At 46.5% G+C, this 26009-nt stretch overlaps 1 protein-coding gene across 4 annotated transcripts in view; it reads left to right on the forward strand.

Annotated features, from left to right (window-relative positions):
* NFATC2 (nuclear factor of activated T cells 2) overlaps nt 1–26009 on the forward strand; it is a 93834-nt gene that overhangs the window by 14536 nt on the left and 53289 nt on the right. For all 4 annotated transcript variants that reach the window (XM_074605268.1, XM_074605266.1, XM_074605267.1 and 1 more), the window contains exons 4-5: nt 14122–14324; nt 16432–16604. In XM_074605268.1, the coding sequence (XP_074461369.1) occupies nt 14122–14324; nt 16432–16604 (376 nt within the window). The remainder of the gene's footprint in view (nt 1–14121; nt 14325–16431; nt 16605–26009) is intronic.

Genomic DNA, 26009 nt, shown 5'->3' on the forward strand with positions numbered 1-26009 from the left:
GGTTTATGACATCTGAAACTTGGAAAGGCTAGTAAAATCCAAAGCTTTCATGTCATAAGTTATTTGGCTTCAAGGTTGGGTTTTTTATTCTTTTTTCCCCCCTCAGTGAATTTTAACTTTCGTGTTCTTGTCAGATGCAAGCAGTACGGAAACAGAGAAAAGGAAATGGGAGATTTTTAAAAGGTGGATGCTGTGTTGAGGAAAGGCATGAGTTAAAGGCAGATGGTTGTAGGGAAATTAAATTAAATGAGTTTTCAACAAGTGCTATCGCATTCGGCCCCGGAGCAGGAATGGCTCCCGGGGGTGACAGCGCTGGTGTTCTCCTGCAGGCTGCAGGCCTGGCGCTGGGGACCCGCAGCACTTTTCAGATGGCAGACTGGGACACACCGCCCTTGGGAATTTTCTGGAGCATTAGGACCTCTCCGTAGCAACTTTTTTTTGAAGCCAGTGCTGTCTTTCAAACAATGGACTTAAATACTGAGAAGCCAACCTTGTCCCGAGCGGGAGCGGCCCACCAAAGCAGTGGGATTTATGCTGAGGATGAATGTCCCATTCGTGTCCCATGCATTTTACAGTCACTTTCAACAGACTGCTATTCCACTGTTTTGATTACGTTTTCTAAAATATAATGGGGTTTTAATATTTTTTTTCTGAATTTTCTAATTTCCCATTAAATTAACCCTACACAGGATTAATTATCAGCCAGACCTTCTGGAGGAAGAGCTGTTGGCTACTTTTTGCAGCATGATGTTGGCCCGCAATATTTATTTTTTGAAAACTGCGTTTTGCATGCAAGTTTCTTCTTTTGGGTGCTCCGAAGCTACAGACCAGCAGATCTCATATCCTCCAGGCCTTATCTTGTGGTTTATCTCTGATGCTGCTTCCTCCTCTTCACGTGTCTAGCCCCGAGAGTTTGTGCACAAGACTCTGCACCGGTTGTGCACTCCAAGTATGGCAGGAGGAGAGTCTGGTTAATCAAAACCTCTGGCTAGATGGGCCACACTGAAGTGGGCATTTACTTTGTTTGCCTGGGGGAGGAGGAGAGAAGCCACGCATCTCTCGTAATGTTCACACCATCTGACTTTAGAGACCGTCTAGAGTCACATGGAGAAGTGTAGGCTCCCAGTTTAGGTGTTCTGAGTCACTCTTGGGAGGAAACTAGAGTTTGCTACTAACTATAGAGAAACTCGGGCTTCTATTTTAGGGATGTAAGTTGAATGCCAGTGTGAGTATCCCCTACATGTTAAGTCACTGAGAACAGCGAGGAAATCCTGCATAGCAAGGACAAAGCTGAAGTTTGCATGCACCCACCGTCTCGCAGGCCCATCCGGTTGCTGAGACTGCAGAGGAGGGGTAGGCAGGATTGTTTTGCTCCTTTCCAACTCTTTTTCACTGATGTTGAGGGATGGCTGCTTATTTGTACCTGACTGCTCCAGTCGAGGCTTTGGAAGAGGCTATCCATTAGGAATGCTCCTGTGCAAAGAGCTTATGGATGTGACTGGGATAGAGGTGACAATCCAAACACAAACCTAGCTTTGTCCAAGATCACCCTGTGGCAGCACACCCTGCCCAGAGGGGTAAAAATCTCCTTCTTTGCATGTTTTTAGGCAAACATCTGCTAGGAAGGATGTGGATATGTTTGAATTCTGCTTTGGGGTAGGAGAGATGAACTAGATGATTCCTTGAGATTCTCCCCGCATTATTTTCAATAATCCTTCTAGGAACTCCCATCTCTTAGAGGAAATTAAATTTTTTGGGTTGCTGGCTTTGCTTGCTGTCCTGTTGTCAAAGAGAAACAGGGCATGTGGTAGCACATGAGTAACACTGGGTGCTGGCATAGGTGTCTTTGGTGTCTTTCTTATGCTGCCCACAGGAAAATGTGGTGGTAAGAACTTCTCTGCAGTTCTTCAGCAGAAGGTCTCCTGTCTTTGAACTGTTTAAGGCAGTGATGAGAAGGAAAGGCCTTTTTAGTAGCAAAAGTTGGGTCTGAATGAGCTTCACCCCATGGTCAAGAAGAGTCTGTGGTCCCTTAAAAGCCATAAAAATATTATTTTGAAGATATTCATTAAACTTAGTGGTTCTGGTGTTGTCCTACTGCTTTGCATGAAGCCAGATTTTTTTTCAAGATGGAAATGATGTTTCACACGATTGTGTGGTATTTCAGGGAGTTCTAAGCAGAACCCTTGTCTGTCCTTCCTTCAAGTGAAGTGGAAGGGAAAGGAAAAGCTTTTAGGGAAGATGAGCAGTTGATTTATGTAAATGATTGGCCGCATATTCTGGATACCTGGTCTGTACTTGTTTCATTAGAAGTGGTTGCGTTTACACGTGTTGCAGCCCATGAGTATAAATGAGACAAATCCATTTCACATCATCGTCTTCCCACATTCTGAAGTCCTCTGGGGTCCTTGGAGGTAATCGGTGCTAGATAAACGGGTGATGTACTGCTGCATTCATCTCCTATAATTGAGAGCAGTGACACAGGGCATCAATTTCAGATGTGCATCTGCCATGGGCTGTAGAGAGGCTGAGGTATATTATTTTGTTAAAAATCTGTTTATGAGAACTCAGATAAGTCTTGGGGTCAAAGAGTAAATATAAACCTTTTTCCTTTTTTTTTTTTTTCCTTATTATTTCTATTTTTCCCCCCAAGGACCTAGGTTTTTTTGACTTACTTTGCTGTAAACAATCCTCGGGGAACCTGTTTCTTTACGAGGCTCTTCAGCACAGTAATTTGTAGTCATTTTCTCAAAGGAGCGTGCCTTGCTCTGGTATTTTGGGCTTTTTTTATTGCTGTCTTAGCAAATCCTTTCCCTGATGTGTTGCTTCTCTAACTTATCTTTACAAAAGGCTCAAATACTTCTGAATGAAAACCAGCTTATAAGTAATCAGTAACTCATTTGCATGTCTCACCTTTTCTCTTGGTTCCTAACTGCGTTATTAACTCAGTGCTTCATCAACAAACCCGCTTGTTGCCACTGCTTGTGTCAGATAGTCGAATCCGTGCAGCACAACCCCAGGCTGTGGTGTTCGAAGGCAGCTGAGGACGTTGGTGACTCGGGCCCCAGTTTTCCAAGGCAGTGCCTTGCCCGGCGCACACCCTGCATCGGTGGTCCCCGACTCGGGGTGGGGAAAAACTCACTCTTCAGCCAGAAAGTTTGCCCCATCCTGCAGCCGGAGGTTCTGGATGCTGGGGCAGACAGGCACCAAGCCAGATGAGCCTGCGTCTGGGGCAAGCGCTCTTGGGGACCGGGTGGATGGCGGAGCTGCTGCCGCCTGTCTTTGGGTACCAGCTCCGGTGTTTGGGCACTTCCCAGGCACTGGGAGCCCGTCACTCGGACCTCCTCGCTGGTGCGGCGCAGCCCTCGGCTGACACAGGCTCCCCAGCCACTGCGCACTGATGGGCGGCAGCTTTCTGTGCCCCGCCAGAGCTGTGGTCCCCTGCAGGGAACATCCCTGCGACCTGCCTCGCCTGCTGCTGAAGTCTGGGGTCTTTTTTTAGTCAAAGGTGGTGGGTTAAAATGAGTAACGGGGCCGGGATGGAGGAGGGAATAGTTCCTTCAAGTCAGAGTGTCAGGGACAACAACTTCCCCATCTCCCCCTGCAGCAGGAGGGGGAGATATCTCAAGAGGGCTGAGACTTCAGTCCCTGCCTGCTGACGCTATCCTAAAATCACCAGGGAGGTCCGCAGGGTACCCCTGACCCATCACAGCTTGTGCTGTCTGCCTGCATGGGCTGCTTTCCCCTGGGTTTTATCTTTTAAAATTTGGGTGACTTTCACTGCCTTTTTTTTACTTAAAAAGAAGCTGGGATGGTAGTTTTTAATGGAGCACACAGGAGCTGCTTTACAATAACAAACGTATGTTCCACTTTCCTTTTATATTTGAATTTTGCCGTATGTGTTTTCTTGTGGTTTCTAAGTCAAAGGAGACATTGTTTTCTAGCCGAGGCTTCCCATGGGGCCCTGACTTTTAACTGTATGTGACTTCCAACATGCAACTAATTCCTATTTGTATTAGCGAAACCAGAACCTTTGATGGCAACTCAAAACCGTATCACGGCTCGATACCGTGATGCACACTCTCACAAGTAGGGCTGGGTTGGAGATGTGCTCATGCTGAAACCCAAACGGGCCTGCCCAGCAAGACTTACTCTTGAGGGCACGTTGGAGGAGTTGAATTTGTCCTTTTCTGCCCATCTTTTCAACTCCCCCTGTTCGGGGAAGGGGAAGTCGGAGATCCGGGACGAAGCCGTGCATGTTTGCACTTCCATGGGCAGGCTGTTCTGGGCTCGTGCTGTGACACATCTTTGTACCATTCTTGCGGCCTCCACTTCCCTTTTCTGGCGAGCGGGAGCCTTGCGCGGCCTCTCGGTGGCTTTTGGCTCTTGCAGGGATTTCTGCCCCCAGCTCCAGAACAGCATATGACAAACTGACTGCACGTTTCATGCCCGATCTGCCTGCAGGACTTCTGGGCTTGTTGGCACAACTGTGATGCCTGTAGGTGCCTCCTGAGCTTTGAGCCATTGGGTCGTGCATATATTTACTGTCGTTGCACATGCTGTTGCAGCAATAGATGTGCAATTCTGAAAATGCAGATTTTAGGTACATCTGGGAAATTCTCTTCAAAACTAACGTCCCATCAAATGTAAGGGTGGGTCAGTCAGTACCCCTCACACCACACTGCTAGCCTACTGGTAGTGCGGCTGTACCTTGAGATCTATCTATCTGAAAGCTTAGAGGAGCCACTGAGGAAATGAAATGGCTAGATAAATCAAAAGTAGCGTAGGAAAACATGGATGAGCCTGAAATTTGCTTTTGTTTAGATGCAAGACAAACAGAGAATATCAAATATGACATCTAATAAACCAAGATTAGAGGAAGAGCTGATTGGTGTGCTTTCTCTGACTAACACAAGAAGAGAACTGCTGGGTAACAGTGAGGGTAATTAGCTGCTGGGAGAATTTAACCAGAGATAAGTTGTATCCTCTGTTGCTTAAAGTCTTTAAACTGGGTCTCCATCCCCCTGCATGAAAGGGGTGCCGCCACCCAGATGTTATGGCTGAGCGAGTGCAGCTCGTCCCGAAGAGAAGGACAGGCAGGATCGCTCCATGGTGGGGTTGAGATGCAGCTGGGGTGCAGAGGCACAGGGCAGATGATCAGTGAACGAGGTACCTCGAGGGAGCAGCAGGATTTTCCCTTAGGCCAACCTGCTTTGAGTTAGAGATGAATGAAAAGTTCTCGTTGAAACTTTTGAGCCCAATTCAAAATATATTGCTTTTGATGGAAAGTAAATTTGGGAGAGGTGAGAGGAAGGAGGGTATACCAACTGCTTAGAGTGTGATGCCTGTGAGATGCAGGCAGCCCGGGCTATTCCTTGGATTAGGAATATGCCTGGATTAGGCAGATGCAAGATTTAGGCTACTCTTTCATGTGTGATCTAACTGCAGGACTGTACATGGGGGAGTCAGTGCGCAGTAAACCACAGTTCAAATTTATGGCTGTTTGCCATGAGTGTGGACGCTTCCAGCGCAGCAGTAACGCCTACGTAACTCATCCTGTGCAGGGCGCGCTCGAGTGTCCGCAGAAGTTTGTGGAGGGTGGATAGTGTCCTGTAAACTCACATCTGAGCACTTTGTTCACAGGATTCACCACCCAGCTGAGCCCCCAGTTCCTCCCTTCCTCTCTCAAGACCAATGTCTATTGAATGGGAAGAGCCTCGCGCCAAGCGAGGGCTCACACCTGGGTCTCCCGTGTCCGGGGGGAGCGTCGTGCTTGCCGGGCTAATGGCTCTTCTGGGCGGGAAGGGGCTGGACTCCTGCCTGCTGATGCTCGGTGAAAATTTTCTAGGGTCTTTATTTCATTCTGAAACAACTGTTGAAACCCTGATGCTTCCAGCAGACCCGAGTTATTCTCTCTCTGAGCATGCCTCGTATTGTGGGTTTCAGCATGAGAAAGAAATTGGGGGGGAGGGAGGCCCCTGGGGCTCATTTTTATTTCTTCTTTTTTTTTTTTTCTTCCTTTTTTTTCTTTTTCCCAAAAATGCTTTTTGGCCAAGTTCCTTTCCAAAATTTGGCTGATATTCAGTCAAATAGCCAGTGCCTGAGCAAAGGCCATGGTTCCTGGAGCCCCTCGCAGGAGGCCCGGCACTAAGCCCTGGCAGAGGGCTCAGCTCTGGGGATTTGGTTCAGTGCAATCAAATCAATCATCTCGGGTTGAACCGAGCAACTCCAAGATGCTGTTGCTGCTACCGCTGTCCCATCTTCCCCCTCCTCAGCACGGTTGCTCCTGAGCTTTGTGCCACATCTTGGTCGCACAGCGTGATGCTCCTGCGGCTGCACCTGAAGCATCGCTGCCTCGCCGGGAAGGACAAACCGGCCCTGGCAGAGGAAGCTGCAAGGTTAGGTGATGAGGAAGCATCTTTGCTTGCCACCCTCCACTCTGCTCCAGCTGGGCTGGGGCCGGTTCCCACAGTGCCTCCGACAGCTGGCAAGGGAACGACTTCACTAACGGGTGTCAGAGCCACGTGCTGAGAAACTCCCCCAGTGCCTCTCTGTCCAAATCAGCAGATTTGCACCCTCTGATTTACTTGCGGCAGAGAGAGTTTTGTTGTGCTGGGGGAAGTTTAAATCTTTTATCATGAATGTGCATGGAAGCTCTTTTATTACACAGCTGGTTTTCTTAGTAGGAAAAAATTAATATTTTCACCCAGCTATGAAACCATGATATCCAAATCCCCATATCTGTTCATGTGCGGTAGTCAGATAGTGCCGCCTCTTTTAAACTTTCAGCTGAGATTGTCAAAGCATCTTGAAAACAGGATCATCTCTTTGTAGGGGTAGGGAAACTGAGGCACAGAGAGGGAACAACTTCCTTACATTGCAATGTAAGGTCAGCGTCAGGACAGCCAGGAACAAAACCCCCCAACTGCTTTCTCCCAAGAGCTGCCGTCTCTGTCCCAGACCTGTATTTTAACCCCATGTGGAAGCAGAAATCCCAGTTAGACACTGGCAGTCTGGTTGTCATTTACTGTAAGGAGCAGCAGAGCAAATGAGATTCAGTACTTGGAATTTTGACAAAATTGTCACCAAAATAAGAAACACTTAAAATTGAGTATAATAAAAACTCATCATTTAGCAGAATCAGATGTTTAAAGGATTATCTTTGGAGGCCTTTTTAGACTGCTTTGGTAAGGAGCAAGAAGAACCAAGGCAGAGATTTCCTTCTGGTTTGCGTTCTTTCGCTATGTCACAACTACATTACATTAAATTGAACAAAAACACGTGACAAGATTTGACTTTGTTGCTCAATGTCGGCTCTAAGTGAAGCAGGCAGGCAAGCCGCTACATGATACGGTGTCTGGATGAGGTCTTTGTCTTAATTACTGGCAGCTATTGATATGCTGCTCTCCCCGAGACAATACAGTGAAAATTTCCATCTTGGTAGGAGTATTGTTGAGTGAAGACCCTCCCAAAAATCCTTGAAATTGTTGCAGTCACAGGGTATTAATGAGGAGGATTAATGATCAAATCCAAGATGTAAAGTTGCTTCCACCAGGAAGGGAGATGAATAGATGTGACAGAAACGCTGGGGCTATTCCCACAAGCACATCTTCCTCTTGTCCGCTGCAGAGCCTCCGAAAACGCTTGCTGGTGTGGAAAGCAGCCTCAGGGCCGATGAAGGGTGAGCAGGGGAATAGTCCGTGGTGTCAAAAGCTTTAACTCGGCAGGCTCTTGCTGTTGCTAGAGGAAGGGTGGGCGTTGGGTGAGCCGGGGCTCCGTCCTAGAGTAGCCAGTGCCGCAATGGCGTGCTGCTCCTGGCCAGCCTGTCGGTGCTTTCTTATCTTCTTGTGTACAGCAGGAAAAGGGAAGCAGTAGGAGGAAGTGATTTCTCACGCGGCTTTGTATTTGCTTCTAATTAAATGTTGCCAGTCGAGCTCTGTTTTCCCACTTTTCACTACCGGCCGGGGACGGTCCATCTGCCTCACCCCGGCGCTGTGCTCAAAGCTGGCCACACACATGCACACCCTGCGCGGGGGGAAGCCGGAGTGACTTCCACGGGGAGATAGCGAGCAATATGAAGCAGTTAATGGACTAAGCCTCATGTTACAGTGAGCTGAAACAAGCAAGAGAGCTGATTACTTTCAAGCAAATAACATCACCAAGGCTAGCAAATTCATTCCTCAATTTTATACTTTCCTTCTGGCAGTAGCTTGTGTTGTCTAGACAGGAAGATGTGTGCAATCAGCTTTAAAGATGCAGCTTTATACCTCCCAAGGGAGAAAGACCTAAATTCCTATCAAGCAAAGCTCTGTTGGGATGAATGGGAAACAAATTATTCCCTTCTACTCTCTAAAGCAATCGGCATCATTATCACACGGGGCAACATTCTCGCTGGGGCTCTTCAAAGGTGCCCCTAGGATTTGCAGATGCTCCTGCTTTTGTCTGGCAAAGCCCAGCACTGTTTGCCTGCAGACTTTCAGATGTGCAACACGCAAAATAGAAATCCCCAAGAAAATTTGTCCCTGAAACCCATCAGTTAAAAAGGCAAAGGCAGGAGCCTGCAATACTAGTGGAAACGGAGGAGCTGCGGCTGGTGAGCGGTTACTGCACACTTGTGCCACTTGCAGAGGGAGGTCGGCAAGGCAGAGTGCAGGGGGACAGGGACCTTGGGGTCTTTTTGGCTGCTCGTCTCCTGCGGGACCCAGCGAATCACTGCAACTCTCTGCCCTGGCTTCCCCGTTTAAGAATAAAGAAGTTATCATACTTATCTCCTGGGAATCCTCCTTCCTCTAGCTAATAATATAAGTCTGTATAAAATATAATAATATTTAAACTCCAGTAAACGTGTGCAAGATTCAAAGATCTACATTCCAAAAGTTTTGCTAAATTCCCTCTGTATATGCATATATTGTTTCTATAGGTGACCACCTATGGAATCCTTAAGGAATTCGCTTTTCCTTCTGACTCCGCTGTCAGTTTATCCCTCTGTTACCAGACAGCGTAACTAAGCAGTGTTGCAGGCTTCGCTTGTGCAAAGAGATTTGCTGTTCATGCAGCACAGCAAAGGGGAAGCTGTGTTGTTCAATCCCCGCAGCCAGAGACGATGTCAGCTGCGCAGATGCAGGGTTTGGTGTGTCTGAGCGCTGGGGTAGGGACTGATTCAGATTTGAATTTCAAACTCCTCCTTTAAGCGCTTGTGGATTTGGAGCTGGGGGCTCAGTCTGTAGGAAGACCTGAGTTTTGAAATAGTGCAGGAAAAAAGAAGAAATGTTATTTCATATGCTTAACGTGTGTTCTGGGTGGCTGTGGTTGCCGGTACCGTCGCAGGAATTGTGTTCAGGCGGGTAACTGGGCTGCCGATACACAGCAGCTAAAGGCACATTGCTCATTTTTTGCATGCGGAATTATACACGTGCCTTCCTGGAAATGGCACTTAAGTATTCCCCTGTCCCAAATTTGACTGGTATCGATCCACAGATGGAGTGCAGAATGAATGAATTTTATTTATGCAGAGGTGAGCTGATGATTTTAATCATGCCACACATTTCCATTTTGTTTAGAAACCCAATCATAGCAGCAAACCAAACAAGAAAAGTCTCCTTGTTTTCTGAATGATGTTATTTGTTTATCTGCCAAAGTGCTTTGCATTTCCTCAGGTCACAGACCAGCCCATGTCTGGCTATGTTAATATTATAAGAGTTATGCAAAAGCAGAGTTTAAGAAAAATCTTTCAACTGAAAGAAATAGGATCTTAAAATCCCAAAATAGAGTATGGAAAGGTACACATCATGTCTGGCTTCTCTTTCCCCTTGTGGCAAATGTGACTCAAAGGATTTGGTTTTTTTCCAGCTCGATCTGTATACAGTTTGGGGGAGTTTTATTGTGAATAGGTCACCTTATAATACACAAAAATATTTCCTCCCAGAGTTCTGTATTCATAAATCTTTTTGGATTCTCACTCTCTTGAAACTGAAATCCACATGATTTAGTTTTCTTCAGGGAAAGAAGAGTGAGGGAACACCTTGGCGCGGGGCTCGTCCTCTGTTCTCGTCTCTGCCGAAACGCCGGTTGTGGGGCTTTGCGTCCCCCCCTCAGGCAGCTGCCGGGTGAGCTGCTGTCTCCCTTCCTGCATGGGAGCAGAAGGGTAGGAGTGAAAAACTGAGACTTTTGAGCGGCTTGGTTGTTGCTAAGGGAGGAAAAAATTAATTTCAACCTTATTATTTAAGAAAATGTTCAAAGTCTTCACTTCTCTGTAGGGTTCTTTAAGGGTCACTTTTGCTCCGCCAAAGAAAAGATCAGCGTTATGGTTAAATACTAAAGCATAGCTGGAGGTGAGTGCTTATTGAGAGTACCGGTCTCTCATAGTTCAGTTTCGAGGAGAGATACATCTGAAGTGAATCCTTGATGCGTTCTTTCATTCTAGCTCACAATGATTTTTCCTGTGTAAAAATGCAGCACAAAATATTAACTCATTTCTGTCCCTGCAAAGTAGGGTTAGCATCACTGTCCCCCTGTTACAGATGAACAGAGAGGTTATATGGCATGACTGAAGATATGCAGTAAATTGGTGGTAGAGCTGGGTGCAAAACTCTGATTTTAAAGTGGCTGGAGCGGTTCTGTGGGCCGTCCCCATCTTCATTTTTTGCTCCTAAGCCATCCTGATGCGTTCTTAGCAAGTGAAAGGTAGATGGAAATGCTCACGGTAAGTGATCTTCTTCTATAGTGTCTTTTAAAATGTAAACAATTAACTCAAGATAAGGACATACCCTTTTAAACCTGGATGCTTGTCTCTCTTATAGATATTTTTGTATTTGTATTTTGTAGGGCTATTTTGATTTTACAGTGATGTCATCCCATAGCATTGCCACAATGCCATAAATTACCAAATAATTCTGTTACTTTCTTCCATTGATCAAACAATTAATGTAAAATGTGGTCCCACTGGAGGACCAGGCAGGCTTTTACTATGTGTTTTATACCCGCTCGTCCAGCATATGATACAAACGTTGCCATATGAACAGGCAATCAGTTTGTCTCCTCTTTAAGTCTGTGTACGTTTATACAGACGCACACCCACAGACATACATGTTATTAGAAGACCATGAATAGTTTTACCCTGGGAACTCATTCTATACATGAGCAGAAACACCACTTAAAATTACTTTTAAAGGTGGCCAGTATTAAAAACTGTACATAGCCAGTTCTGTTACAGCTGCTACTGACTGTGCTCACTGGGGGCAAATCATCTTTTGTGATTTATTAACTGTTTTCCTCCGTTACAGTCTCCCACCTGTAACTCTGGGATTTTGTTCTGCCCAGACAGAGGGCAGAGCGAAAGCTGCTTTGCTGTCACTGCCATAACCGCCCCAGTGCAAAGGATCCTCTCGTCATCTTTGCTGGATCCACAAAGAATTACTCTGTCAGGCACGACAATAAACATGCTCAGTACTTAAAAACTACTCACTCTTCTCCCTCTCCTTTTGTAAAGACAAGATGGCTTTTGGTCATACAATGGCTTTTCATTGAAGGCCAGGAAATCTTGGATTTTGAAAGCATGATACTGAGGATGAGTTTCAGTACGGCTCCCAGAGGAGCTGGGCTTAATGGGCCTCCATGGATAAACAGGGGGTGATTCCTCCATTCATGCCTGTTCCCAGTAGATCTATCATTTTGACCTCTGTCGCCTTTAATCTTCTACACACTCTATACATTTCTAAATCTCCCCATGGCTGCCATTGTATTTACCACATTCTTGGCAATACTGCTTCTCCCGTACCAACCCTTGCGCTTGAGTCCAGCTCCGCTCCTCCTCCACCTTGCTCCCGGAGCCAACTGGCATGTTTGCACAAAGCCGATTTTCCCTCCTCACGATCTCCCGAAGCGCTTGTGTGAGTGAGTTATCGTAGGTGTCTGAGCTGCGGCTGGGCTGGATTCTGTAATTCTTTCTTGCACAACCCGTACTTAAGGCCCGTTGACTTCAATGGAGCTATTCATGCAAGTGGAGGCTGCAAATTCGGGCCCTTGGGTTGTAAGGTCTCTGGGGCATAGACCCTGTCTTTGTATGCCTTGCAAATATGTGCTAGATGAGTAATGATAGCTCAGAAGAGTGAGTGTCGCTTTACATTTGCCATACTGAAGGAAGGTTGCCAGGATTGCATTGATGCTGCATGTGGTCCCCTTCCAGGGGGGAATTAATCCTTCTGTGCAAAGATACCTCCCGCCGACTGGTGAAAAGAAAAAAGAAAAAAAAAAAAAGGTTTGGCCATGAATACCATTAGCTTAATCTTCCTTTTCTCTGATCTTCCAGCACTATTTGCTTTGTATGGCTTCATCAAGGTTTTGTATGTGGACAGAATAATTGAAAACAAATTTAGCATGTCTCAGACCATAAAGTTCCCTTCCAGCTAGATCACTGGCTATGCGGTAGATAAATGTCTGTTTTTCATTTTTGGTTATGTGAGAAATTTAGAATGGTTTGATTTGTAATTTTGAATGTTAATAAAGAAGGAGAAATTTCCTCGTCTCCTGGCCTGTGGAGGAATTCTGCCTTTTTTGCTTCTCCTGCAGCAAATGCTTCTTATAAAAATGTTACTTAGTACAGGAGAGTCTGTTTATGTCCTTGAACCCTAGAGGCCCCAGTCTCTAAGGTCAACTAAGATCTCCTTGTGCCAGGTGCTGTGCAGTCACCGACCAAAAATGCCATCTCTACCTGTACGGATAGTATTTCAGTGCAGTGCAAGAGGAATGGCTGAAGGTGAACTAACGACTGGGGGAAGGACGAGTTTCAAAGAACAGTGAATAAACTCTGGTCTGCAGAAGTGATTTCAGGAGAACAAGAACGTATTTCCTTTTAAGACTGTCTATGAATTCTGCAGAGAGGGAGATTTGTTGGGTGGAGATGTAGATCTTAAAAGGGAACATCCTCCCTGGGGGAAGAGGCTGATGGACAGAAAACTCAACATTGTGAGTGTTTAGGAAGCTGATACTGGTGTTTTGGGCTGGATTTGGGAAGTTTGGGAATAGACGTTGATAACTGAGTAGAAAATGAGAGGTGTGAAGGCAAAGAGAAGAGAAGACCTTTGAAGGTGCAGGCTGGCAGCTTACGTCTGGTGTGAGTGACGCAGAGGAAGCTGGAGAGTTGTGAAGCTCAGGGTGACTGCAGCAAAGTGAGGGGCTGGAAGGACAATCCTTCCAGCTGGGTTTGGAATGGGTATGAACTGGGCAAGACTGCATGTGCCAAGGCCAGAGAAAGGGCTGTGGCCGGGACTATTAATTTCTGAAATGTTTATACATAGTTTAACATGTCAGTTCGCAAAATTGCAGATCCATTTGCTAGATACTTCCTGTTGAGGGGGAAAAAAAAACCCTTATTTTTTAACTGCAGTTGAAGTAGGAATCATAAGCTGAGCTGAGGCAAAGTCATTTTACTGAACGTTGGGCTGGACAGAAACTGGGGTTTGCAAGTTGGACGTCACATAGGCCCTGATTCAAAGCCCCCTGTGTCAATGGGCATCTTCCATTAGCTTTGATAAGGTCTGGAGAAGGTACGTAAGGGAGTACCACATGTATCTGCAGGAACGCAAGTGGGAGACTTTCTTCTGTCCTGGCTGTGTTTCCTGCTGATGGGAAGCAGGAGTCACTGCCCAGGGCTGCAGATGCAGGGAGTCAACGCAGCTTTGCAGCTTTATCCACCCCACCAAGCAAAATCTTTTGAACCTCCTTTAGGAATCAGTTTCTGCAAATTAAACAAGTGTACTCAAAAATATATCTTTTGAGAGGATTTATCAAGCTGTTTTGGAGACAGCCAAAAAACTTCTGGTAATGGAGACCTTGTCTGGAATTTTTTCTTCTTGATATATCCTTTTTTTCTTCTTGATATATTTAGTATTAAAACCATTAATTACATGTTTTCCATTAGCTTCCTTCCCTATATATCATGGACTTCAGCAAATACTCTTAAGAGGATGTCTGTCTCTGAGAGTAGGAAAGAGTCTGTATTTATTCATATCTTTATGTCTCTGTGTATCTCCATATCTATATATATGTCTGTAGATCTATTTGGTTTCCTGACATGAAGGCACTGCAAGCCCTGTGTGTGATCATAGATTTTTAATGTCTTGCCAGCTTCACGGTTACATGGAGAACAAACCCTTGGGTCTTCAGATCTTCATTGGGACAGCAGACGAACGGATACTTAAACCTCACGCTTTCTATCAAGTCCATCGCATTACGGGAAAAACCGTTACCACCACCAGCTATGAAAAAATCATTGGCAACACCAAAGTTCTAGAGATCCCATTGGAACCCAAAAACAACATGAAAGCAACGTAAGCATATTTCTTTTTATTAGCAAAGTTGAGGAGGATTAAATTGGCACGTGAAGTTCCTTCCCTTTGGAAAGGAGTCACTTAAATAAATAATGATGCCTGTTCTGGAGGGACTCCCCTTTCAGGAGCACTGGGATGATGTATGAGCGTAAGACCCTTTTTACAAAAGCACAAGCAGCAGTTACAAGCACCTGGGTTAAAGCTGCTTACAGAGTTACCATTCATCAGCTGACCGTGCAGGCATTGGTGCTCTTTATCCCAATTGCTGCAGTGACTGTATTGTAGTCATCTGTCATCTTCAGTGTCAGAACAGTTTTGTAGGGCACTAAGGAAAACAAGACTCGAATCTCAAGTCCTTGTGCTGCAGGGATGCAATGAGAAGCAAGGAGCAGTAGACAGTGGAGGAAAGGTGTACAATTCATTTTACATCATCTAATGGAATAGGAAACATCTCTTCTGAACTCAGCCAAGTGCTCTGGCCGTGAAATTGCACTCTTTTGTTGTAATAGCTTAACAGAAAAGCAAGTACAGGCACATCTTTTCTGTATTACTCCTTCCAGTTTTATGGAGGCAGAGGGATGAAGTGGGCACTAGTCTGAAACTTCAGGCTTGAACACGTGCCAGGCAGCGTGAGAGTGATTGCTCTGCAGAGGGAAGAGCTGCGTCTCCATCCTTCAGAGGATACTGACAAAATTGGCAGAGCAGCTATGTTTTTAAGCCCCCCTACTTCATCGCAAAATCCACATTCTTTCTTTATATATCTTTTTTTTTAAAAAATATACCTCATTCCTCCCTTTCCTTCAAGCCTCTCCTTCCCTCTGCACCCAAGGAAATAAATAAAAGTCCACATCTCAAACTTAAGCAGCCAAGTGAACGGAACACGACTATCTGTTCCTAACAAGTAGCCCTGGAGTAATAAACCCCTGCACACATGCAATGGCAAGGAACAGTGTGGGTGTAGGAAACAGCTTGGGGTTTACGCCTCCCAAAAAGTGATTTTAATTCATATCTACAGAAGAAAAATGGTGTGTCTTTAAAAATGATATCAAAATGGGTTGGCAGTGCCCATTTAACAAGTGTTCACTGCACTCTCCGATGCCTATTGCTGAGCAGATCTCAGATTCTGTAAATATTAATTAGCACATTCTCTTGCCATGGCTCTGCTGTAGACAGGCATGTTTGCTAGTTTATATCGGGCTCTTAAGAAGTTAACGTGCACTTACACCAATATTAAGTTGCAATGCTGGTTTAAGCAATCCTAATCCTTTCATTGCTGCTCAGCCCCATCCTGCTCCCTACATCCTCCCTTCGTGCAGGGACACGGTGAATGGGAGCAGAGAACCTTTTTCCCAGGCTATTGCCTTGGCTGGGAACAACGTCCTGGGGCTTTGGAGGATGACGTGGTGACCAGGGCGAGGGCTGGAGCACACCTACCGTGTCCGAAAGGAGGGGAGAGCAGTTTGGTTCCTACTTTAGAGTTGAATTCAATGCTTGCGTTACAAACTGTGAGGAAAACGTGCCTGGGTGGTGCATGCAATTAGCTGGTTCAACTGCTGTGACTCCCCGCGGAGCTGAACTAATTTGCCCACGTGCAGGCAATAGCTGCTGTGCAGTCTCTGGGCACTCAGCTCTTCGGGAGCTGGCGGTGGAGGCTTTAATGCTGTCTAGCTCACGGAGGGCTGCGGCACAGGCTCAGCTTTTTGCCTGCCCCGGTGTCCGCTTCTTGTTCTGGTTCACTCCCCCTGCCCCGCTGTGCCGAGGCAGGCGCTGCCATGGGCACTCGTGTGCTTAGCACAGGAGGGAAATAGGACTCGGCACTATAATATTTGGAGGGTGGCTTCTGCTTTACTTGCCAGAGTAAAGGCCACCCCGGGACACGCTGAGCCCAGACTCTTTGGGAGGGCTCCAGCAGCATCCCTCACTTGCTGCGTGTCTGGGATTTCTTCCCTGCTGAAATGGCAATATCTAGATCCTATGCAGAACCAGTATTTGGAGCTGCTCTTAACCCAGAGATTAAAGCAAAACGTCTTAATCCTCTTGACCGTTACCTATTTCCAAGCTGTTTGAGAGCAGAAATGTTAAGCTAAAGGGCGTGTGTGTTTGGCAGCATCGACTGTGCAGGGATTTTGAAGCTGAGGAACGCAGACATCGAGCTGCGCAAGGGAGAGACAGACATTGGCAGGAAGAACACCCGCGTCCGGCTCGTCTTCCGCGTGCACATCCCCGAGTCCAACGGCAGGATCATTTCTCTGCAAGCAGCGTCAAATCCCATCGAATGCTGTAAGTATCCCCTGAGATTTGCTCCTTCTCCGTCTCTTGCAACAACGATTGTGTTGTCCCTCTGCTGCAGGCTAGCTCTGAGGGGACAAAACGCAACGTGCTCGGATAGGGAAAGGCAAGGTGCTCTGCCCCTCCTGCGCTGGCTGGGTCTGTGCCACCGTTCGAGTGATTCGCAGGTCTTACCCGTATGCACTCCCTTTCCTGAAACAAGTTTTGATGGCAGGTGGCTCTTCACGGTGCCTAGAGCTTGTGAGGACGGCCAGGGACTTTGGGGCTTTTGCAGAGTTCATTTACTAGTGTGCTGCTGCTGGATCCTCGTGGTTAGGAGGTCTTTTCTGGGAGCAGGGAGCCAGCGTGGGTGTGTGTGTAGGGGCGTACATACATGCTCCCTGCTTGTGTGTGTGCGCGCAAACTGCCTGCCATCCTGGGAGTGGTTTTACTTTGAGCGGAGGCACAACCAGAACTTGTTATCCACAAGCTGGCACGTGGTTGGAGGTTTTGAATTCAAACCTGGGCCAGATCCTAGCCCTGTGGCCGGTCCTGCCTGCCAAAGGAGTGACTGCAGTCCTCAGATCTGCGCTGTGGCAGGAACACAACTGAAATGGAGAAACAGGTTTGATTTTGAGGCTCAGGCATATCCTGGTTCTCGATGTTGATGCTAAGGGGTGTGCAGCTCAGGAGGCTGCAGCTGAAGCAGGGAAACCCCGGGTTGTTCTGGTATTCCCCTGAGGGACAGAAGAAAACATGCAGTTCTGATTTTTCTGCGGGGCAAATCCTATGAGCATGTGAGCTGAGATACCTGCACCTCCCACTCACTTTAACGTACTGGATCCTGAGAAAGAGAGGCCTCTGATGAGGTGCCCCCTGTGTCGCAGTCATTTCTGGAAGGGCTCCACCCACTTTGCTGGTTCATGTGCATCCTGTGATGCTTTTTGTTGGTAAATGGTGCCTTTTCAGCGGTTTGGGGATTTCACAAATACATAATGAGCAGTTTTCCTCTCCCTTTGCTGAATGACTCACCCCTTCAGCAGAAGCTGTCTTGCCATCAGTCATGTGAAGAAAGCTATTGAAGAGTTTCTCATGTGTGCGTTTTATTTATTGAGACGCAGGCTTTACTTACTTAACAACTGCTTAGAATAAGAGAGGAGCCAGTTTTGGATGGGAAATCAAGATAAATTGTGTAACTAGTGAATTATCGATGGCAGCTTTGAAAAAAAAAACCAAAACAGTAGAAATGAATAAACAAGTCAAGGCTAAGGAGAGGATGATGGATAGGTATGATCTCTTGGCAGTGCTTATGAGAAGATACCACCTATCAGAGCATTTTAGCAGCTGAGTGAAGTCTCCGGGCACGGTGATGGGAAAGGGAGAATAGTGGGAGTAGCCACCACCTTTCTCCATAGGAAATGGTTACGATCCTTTATGGGACCAGATGGCTGAAACAATAGTGGCCTCCACCCCAAACGTGTCCCTGATGAAACAAAGGCCCATTTGCTAAAGGAAATAAACGTTCAGCGAACTGCAGCTTCTGGAGATAGGAAGGGAATTGCGGCAAAGCATCACCTGGCTTCTCCCTCAGTTTCTTTTCTGACTGGAAAGAGCCCATTCCTGCCTGCAGTGGGGAGCTGCTCGGGTGGGGAAACTCCAGGTGTAACTCGTACATCCACTGTAGAGAAAAACAGCAGGAGCCCACAGCAGAGGGTGGATGGTCCTGGGTCATGCCGCGAGCCCCGCAGATGACACCCCGCTTGGGCAAATTCTCCTACAGCAACAGCAGACACCTCTTTCAGAAGGAGTTAGGCAGGGCCTAACCTTTTGTTTGGAAGGGCCTAAGACCCTTCCACAATTGCACGTTGTATTTGTGCCCATGACCAAAGAGCGTTCAAGCAGAAATCTGGTCACGGTTTACAGCATAAGATCACGTTTTCCCAAATTGTATGTGCCCACCTTATTTGCCTGGGCAATGACTGCTAATTTTGCAAGGCTTGTTTGAGATGTCTAGGCATTTATTTTGAGATATGTTTGCTTTGATGAGTCTTAAGGGCATAAAAAAAAAGAGAGTGGAGATACCAGTGTAAGTGGCTTATTTTTATGTTTTTTATGATTAAAATATGAAAATGTTGGCTGCAGAGCAGACAGCAAAGCTCCTACGAGAAAAAAAAAGGATTTGTTCCCCAAGAAAAAAAAAAGTTTTATTTTTGGAATATTGGATATACTGGCAATTTAGAGAAATATTTTAAGGACTGTGCTTTTCTAAGCTCATGGAAGCAGAATATGAAGTGATCTGGAGTAATAAGCCTCTTCCATTTAGAACGTGTGTTGCATATTTAGCAATGTTTTTGCATTTCAGTAGCACTTCCTGAACTCAGCCCAGTTCTGGGAAGATGGTTAAAAACATTAGTTAGTTCAGCCAGCATTAGTAATGCAGACTAAATCACACTAGAGATGATAATCTCGGTTTCTCCCAGACAATCTGCACATGTTGCAGAGCTCAAGGGCTCAGGTAAGCTCAGGTGCCCGGCCAAGAAGGGGCTCCGTGACATTTTCTCCTTGTGTCCCACCTCCCACCTTCCTGTGGTGCTGGGATTCTCTTTTTTTCCCTTTTGTTTGTTTTTCATTTTTCTTTGACATGGCCACGTGGGAACCCTTATCCGCGAGGACTCTCCTGTAAGATCTCTCCTGTCTGGTAGCTGTTAATAATATTCCGTCGGGAAAGCCTTAGTAAGTAGCAGCTTTAAGATAACTGGCCATTTCCCTACCACTGGGGTTCCCTTGAGAGCGCGGTTGCTACCAACAGAATATCTGAGTGCTCTCCTCAGCAGAAGCTGATCCCGGCTAAAAACTCCCACCGGTGTCAGCAGATCATTAGCTGCAATGAAGCAAGAACTGTGAAGTATCTGCTTTTCATGGGGCAATTTGATTCCACCTCATCTGTGTCACATTCAGCACTTGACAGGTTTTAGGAGGGGATTTCACAGGTTCAAAGCATCATCCGGAGCAAGTTCCTCCCTAGGCAGCTGTGTGGGAGGACCAAGAAGGTGATATGTTGTTAAATGATCAGTTATGCCTCAAAATGGACCTAGTATCCAGACAAGCCTGTGCATTCAGCAGCTTGCAGCTTTTTTTCTCCTGTTGCCTGTTGATTCCTTCTGAAGCCACCGAGTAGGCAAAGGCATTTGGAAGTCCTCTGATAATTGTAGCAACAGGCCATCGCTTACTTAGGGATAAAAAGCCACTGTCTTGTAGATGTGGTGCTGGAAAGGTGAGAAAAATCCCTTCTCCTGGGTGTTGCTCCATGTGGAGTCTGTGAAATGGCAGCAATGCCCCATAGGTGCTACATGCGCTGTCCCTGGGATCTGCAGCCAATGGGTCCATGTGGCAGCAGTGTGCTGCCTGGCCCGGCTCCCTGCCTGCACTCCTCTGCCGTGGTGCCCTAAGTCGGTGTGCGTGCCCAAATGGCCATCCCTGCGTGGGCAGGGCTGTGCTTTAGGCATAGGCATAAGCCAGCTCACGTAGCTGAGCTCTTGCTGGGCCAGGCAGGGCTGTCACAGAGCTGCTGTCACAGAAGGTGGTGAAATCGCAGGCATGAGAGGTTACTGGGTTAACTTGTCCCTTCGAACACAGCCCTAATAACAACAAGCTCGTAGAGTGCTTTGGTATTTGCAGACCTGATCGTTATTTTCAAACCGTTCAGGCAATTTCTGTAGCATTAGTGCTATTCATTTGCTTTGATTTACCTTTCACTACGAGCTGAAAGTCATTTCTTGGTGAGTGATCTCTGGATTTGTGTTCCTACTCCTCGGCTGGAGCATCCATGGAGCAGAGAAGGAGCAGTACTGAAGGGAGTTCAGAGTAGCACCTGCCGTGCTTTTTTTACTCCATGCTGTTGGCAACCAAAAATTGCTTCGTGCAAGTGTCTGCAAGATGCGAGTATAAGTGTTCAGAGTACCATTCACGCTGCGTCACAGTTTTAATTTGAATGGATCCTGGTTAAACCACCCCAAAATGTCTCACAGTTCTTGTTTTGTGTAATCCATGTTTGCTGATACCAAGCTGTGCTCATGAATCCCTTAAAATGCAAACGATTGCACTTGGCAGGAGAGAAAGAGTCTAAAATCTTGTTCTTATAATAGATATTCCAAGGTGGTTAAAAAACAAAACAAACAAAACTTATTACTAAAGAACTGTGTGTCCATCTGAGGAATTTAAATAGTTTCTATTACTGACTGTATTTTGTTCCACTGAATTGGGTCAAATATCTTATTTCCCTTTAATCAATTTCCCTGGAAGTTTCCTTTATTTTTCTCTCCTTCTAGTAGATTTTCCCATAATATTAGACAATCTGAGCCTACAATATGTGACACATTAATAACTACAGGGGAAAGAGCTGGTCATGTAAAAGAATGTTGTCTTGGCAAACCAGCGAGTGCTTTTCCTCGGCTGGGAGCTGTGCTGGTTGGAATACAATGGCAGGCAAGAAGGAACCCTAGTTTATTGAGATAAAAAAGCAGAAACGAATGGTCTCTTTGCACCAGGGAGATACCCATTTGCAAGTTTAACCATAACCATGATTATTACAAGAGTAGCATGGTTTCCAGTTGAATTAAAGGAATTTTACCCCCCTTTCATTTCAACTTCAAGACAGATAGCTGACGCAAAAACTGGTGCTTTTTCTGAAGTAAAATTTTTATCTCTCCTAAAGCACAGAAATTAAAAGCTAATTCTGGCAATATTTGCCACTTTTAATATGCAACTGAAAGATTTCAGTCTGGAAAGCCTGAGTCAGACAGAAGGAGAACGCCCGCCCTTTTTGCAGGCTGCGAGCTTTGCTACGAGGATAAACTCCTGTTTACTTTTTGCCTTTGCAATACTGCTGTTGGTAAAAGCAAGCGCCCCAGCGTATTACGCGGAGCATGGATTTCTGAGCATAATTTGAGCTCAGCAGATCTCCTCCACAAGGGATTAAAAGGAAATGCTGTGCATACCCGCAGAGATGATCGACAGAGAAGTGAACCGAGGCCATGGTTTTCCTGTCATTAATCACACGCTGGTTTGGTGAGCTGGCTGCAGTTCATAGAAAGTATCATACTTATCTGACACTGCTGCCATCGGTGCTTGTCACTCCTCTTTCGCAAGGACATCATAAAATAAATTATGTGCAGAGAAGGAGGTGGAGAAAAGCCCTCTATTTTTGGTGCTTTTTTTCTTGGATGGCTCTGCACAAACTGCTGATTAAGTCTTGCTGGCAACAAATTGGAAACTGTTGTCATTCATACCGGGTTCTTCTTTTCATAGCGTTTAGATCGCATTTTCAAGGCTTCCCATCTAATCAGGAGGTTTGGAAATTTGCTTTATTTCCTTGATTCTCACTTAAGCTTTCCACTGCCCCATACTCCTACCAGGAGGTAGTTCATCTCATCCCTCTGATTAGAAGATTGCTGCTTTCTAGGGTGCCTTGCTGATGTCTGCCTGCCTGCTGGAGGTGTCTCCTGCCCTTGGTCCTCCCCTGGCTCCCATACTGCAGCTCCCCAGCCTTTGCCTCTCCTCCCTCCGGAGAGCTCAGGGTGCTTCCATGTGTGATGGTCGGGATCAAAGTCTCTCAGGATGTTAGCGCGTTGGATAAGCATTGGGCACAGGAGCCCTGCTCCTATCAATCCTACCACAGGCAGGCAGCTCGTGGTAAATAAACACAGTGTGACAGGAGCAATGAAATATTTACTTTGGCTCATTAAGGTTTGCATTGAGGTGGAAGAATTAATCCCACAACAAATCAGGCCTCTGCTATTGCTTCTAGGGTTCGGGATTTTTTTCTAGCATCAGACACCCAGCTCTATCTGCTCTTCTCAAAGCCAACAGAAATCAGTGGCTGGAGCCAAGAGCCTTTGGGGGTTTGGAAAGACATATCAGGAGTGGTGAGTCACGGCTTGAAGGCTTCCAGAAAGCTGGGGTGAGCTGGGGCTGCCCTGGGCAGGATAAGGATGGCGGGGTCCAAAGAGGGAGCTGGACGTTTGGCCTGGGGAGACTGCTGCACTGGGGGTGCAGTTGTGACCCCACCTCTTTTAAGTAGCCACATTTTTTGGTTTACTTGGCTTGTGATGACATTTAGAGGTAATCAGAGGTAACACTAGCTTTGTCCTCACTGAGGTGCAGGTGAGCCTCAGTCCTGCTCCTTGGGATCGCCCTGGGTAAGATCTCTCCTGAACTGTGGTCAGCTATGGGGACGACGGCTAAACCGAAGCTCTAGAAGCAGAGTTGCAGGTGTCAGAAAGACGGCGTGGAGCAGATTTCACTCAAGCAGCTATTCTTTGGCCTCTGTTTACACAGAGGTTTGCACGGAGGCCTCCAGCCATGCTGCAGAAGGCAGCACTGAGATAGCGTGCTGATACACGGAGGCTGTAGAGCATCTCCGCTCTGGAAGCGTCGGTCAGAGCTGTGCTGCTCTGTGCAGAGTTCACAAGCCTGTTCCTCCCGAGAGGCAGATCACGTTAGTGTTTTTGCTTTGCCTACATTCCCCGATCCAGCCCTCACTCTCATTGCACATGCAGGGAGAGAGATTGCCGAGACGGTTCCTCTCCGGAGGCTGTTAAGAGACATTTAGCTTCAGTTAAGACTCCTCATAAAACGAGTCAGTTTTTGGGCAAGACAAGGCAGTGCTTGGAAGCCCTCCAAGCCGGTGGAAGGAAACACGATGCTCAGGCAGGGCTAGAACTGCTCGCCCCAGGAGATGCATGCAGGAGGAGCGCTGACGGGGAGAGCTGGGAGGCACGGAGGGAAGGGGGCTCTCAGGTGGAGCTGGGATTACCTAAGGAGCATGTTAGGGAATACAACTGAGGTTGTCACTTGGAATCTGCTAGCAGCTATGGGCAACACTCTCCTGGGGGAGATCTGGAGCTGCAACAGACTTATCCAGGTAATCAGTTGCCACAAAATATCCTTTTTTTTTCCCTATAAACCAAATAGCCTCTCTGCTGAAAAAGGAACAGTTATGGATGCTGCGGGCAGGTGGGGAAGCAGGAAACACCTTCGCCCTGCCTTGGCACGCTTCCTTATGGTCAGCCCCAGGCTTGTGCATCCCCTGTGGAGCGTCCAGCCTGCCGGCCCAGAGGTTTAGGCCATCTTAGCCTTTTCTCCACCCGTTGGCATAGGGAAGGGGATAAAGGCTCACCCCCGGAGAAGCTCCCTGCGCCCGTGCAGCGGGTGGCTGGGTGGGCTGTGGGCAGCGGCAGCCGTCCGCAGCGGGGGCTGCTTCCCTCCTGGGCTGAGGGTCGCTGGAGGTGGCGTGGCACTCCCAGACAGCAGCTCCCTTTCTCTCTTGTGTTGCTCTGTGCATTGTATTTCTTGGCACCATGCATCCATGACATCTTGATTTGCAGACAGTCAAATAAAATAGAAAAATAATGTCCCCTGTTAATAGGTTGACACACTGCTTCAGGCCAAGTGTGAGTATTTCTATAGCATTTGCTTTGCTGCCTTATGTCAGTAACTGTTGCTATTGAAAGTAAACACCCCAACTGGTTAAATCAACAGCGTTTTGTTTATTCAAAGCTCATAAACTCCAGTAGCTGTAGGTCACTTTATGAAGTGCCAACCCCTGGGGGAAGAGAAGGAATAGTGTGAAATTATTGCATGCAGTCCACCCATCATGAGCCTTAGAGGAAGGGGATTTATTGGCAATTAATATTTCATGCAGAGGAAAAAAAAGTAATCCTACTGAGGCAGCTCCACACTGAACCTTGAGCCTCCTTACTGATGGAAATGGGGAATAGGGTGAAAACTTCTTATAGGCCTGAGTAAAAAAAAAAAAAAGATCTTGGAAAATGAAAAGTGGGTTTTTAAAAAAAGATTGGCAAACCACATAGTGGGAGAAGAAGAGTGCAGGCAAAATGGGGCAGAGGAAGTCAGGCCTGTATTCCTTCTCAGGTGCCTGTGTTCCTCCACCTTTTCCTTTAGCACGAGGATTGAGAAATTGCATTGCATTGAGAAACTCAACTGAAACTCTTCTAAATGGTATTATTCTGCGGCACACATAAAGCACACATGGGTTTTGTACACCTACAGGGGTGACCAAGTCTGGGTCAGGGTGAACGCAGTTTTTTGGAGATGCCTGTAGCCTGCTCGTGCTGTAGCCATGCCTGACTGTAGCTCTGCATCAGCCGGGCTGCCATGGGGCCGTGGCCACACAGAGCTGCATCGGGGTACCTGCAGAACACCTCTACCCATCGCAGGCTGCCAGGCAGCACAAGGATGGCAGAAGCATTTCTGGCATGTCCCAAGAGCTGGGATGCACATTCCCGGTGAACGGGCTGTCCTCCCCGGCTCCCTGGTAGGTCTCAGCGTACACAAACACTGCGCTCTATGGAAGTTGGACAGAGGCTTGGTCTTCAGCAGCGATTTCCAACTCGCCGAGATCCAAATGTAATTAAGATGAGTCAGACGGTTATTTCCAGGCTAAAATTTGTCCTTCCTCGTCCTGAAAAAGCCTTGAGAACCACTGATCTGCTGGATGTCAGGTACAAAGCTCTCTACTAACAAAGTGAAGTCTGTAGAAGATGTGGGCTAATCTGGAATTTTTACTATTTGGGGTACTTAGGAAGTAAAATTTGGGGATTGAAAAGGAATAAACAGTGTCCAGGGCAAAGCTTAAATACGTTTTCGCTTGGCTGTTGTAGACGTGTTTTTGATGATTGATATTTACTCTTAAGCCTTTAAGGTTACAAATCTGTCTTTGTGATAAATCCAATTATGAACTCATAACAAATTTGAGGATGTAGGGAAAGGAATTAATCATACAGCCATGTGAAAGAAATTAGCAGCTTCTGTGAAAATAATCTGAATATATATTCTTAATTGGCAGTATCTTAGCCCAGCTGTTGTTATAGATTTGACGGGAACAATGAGTCATAATGTTGTTTTAAATAGACATTTTAAAATGCCTCTCAAATGGGACAAGAAAGTTATAAATATTGAATTATCTGTATTTTTAGTGAGCAAAAACTCCATGTCATATGACTGGCAGAAAGGGTTCAGCTGAGCTTGTCCTTGCTAGATAAATTGCTCCCCTCTTCTGCAGACACCTGTCTGAAAGGTTTAATGTTTGTGTTTTCCCACCAAATACTCTAGCATTTTCTTGATGTGGTGAGAGAATCTGTACAGCTCTCACTGCAGCTGAGAGCTGTTGGGTTTTCAGCTTTCTGAAGGTTGCAGAGCAGTAAAAGGGTGCTGGAACCAGGTCGCAGAAAGCACAGCCTTGCCTGTGTGCGAGCAGAGGGCCAGCGCTGAACATATAGGGTAATATTTCCTTATTTTTGGCTCAGCAGCCAACGGTGTTCAGTGAAGGGAAGACACAAGTGCTCAAGGTCTCTTGGGAGCAGGCTCTTTGTCAGAGAAAGTTAAAATCCAGCCAAG

The sequence above is a fragment of the Larus michahellis genome, chromosome 12 (genome assembly GCF_964199755.1).
Source record: "Larus michahellis chromosome 12, bLarMic1.1, whole genome shotgun sequence".
Lineage (NCBI taxonomy): Eukaryota > Metazoa > Chordata > Aves > Charadriiformes > Laridae > Larus > Larus michahellis.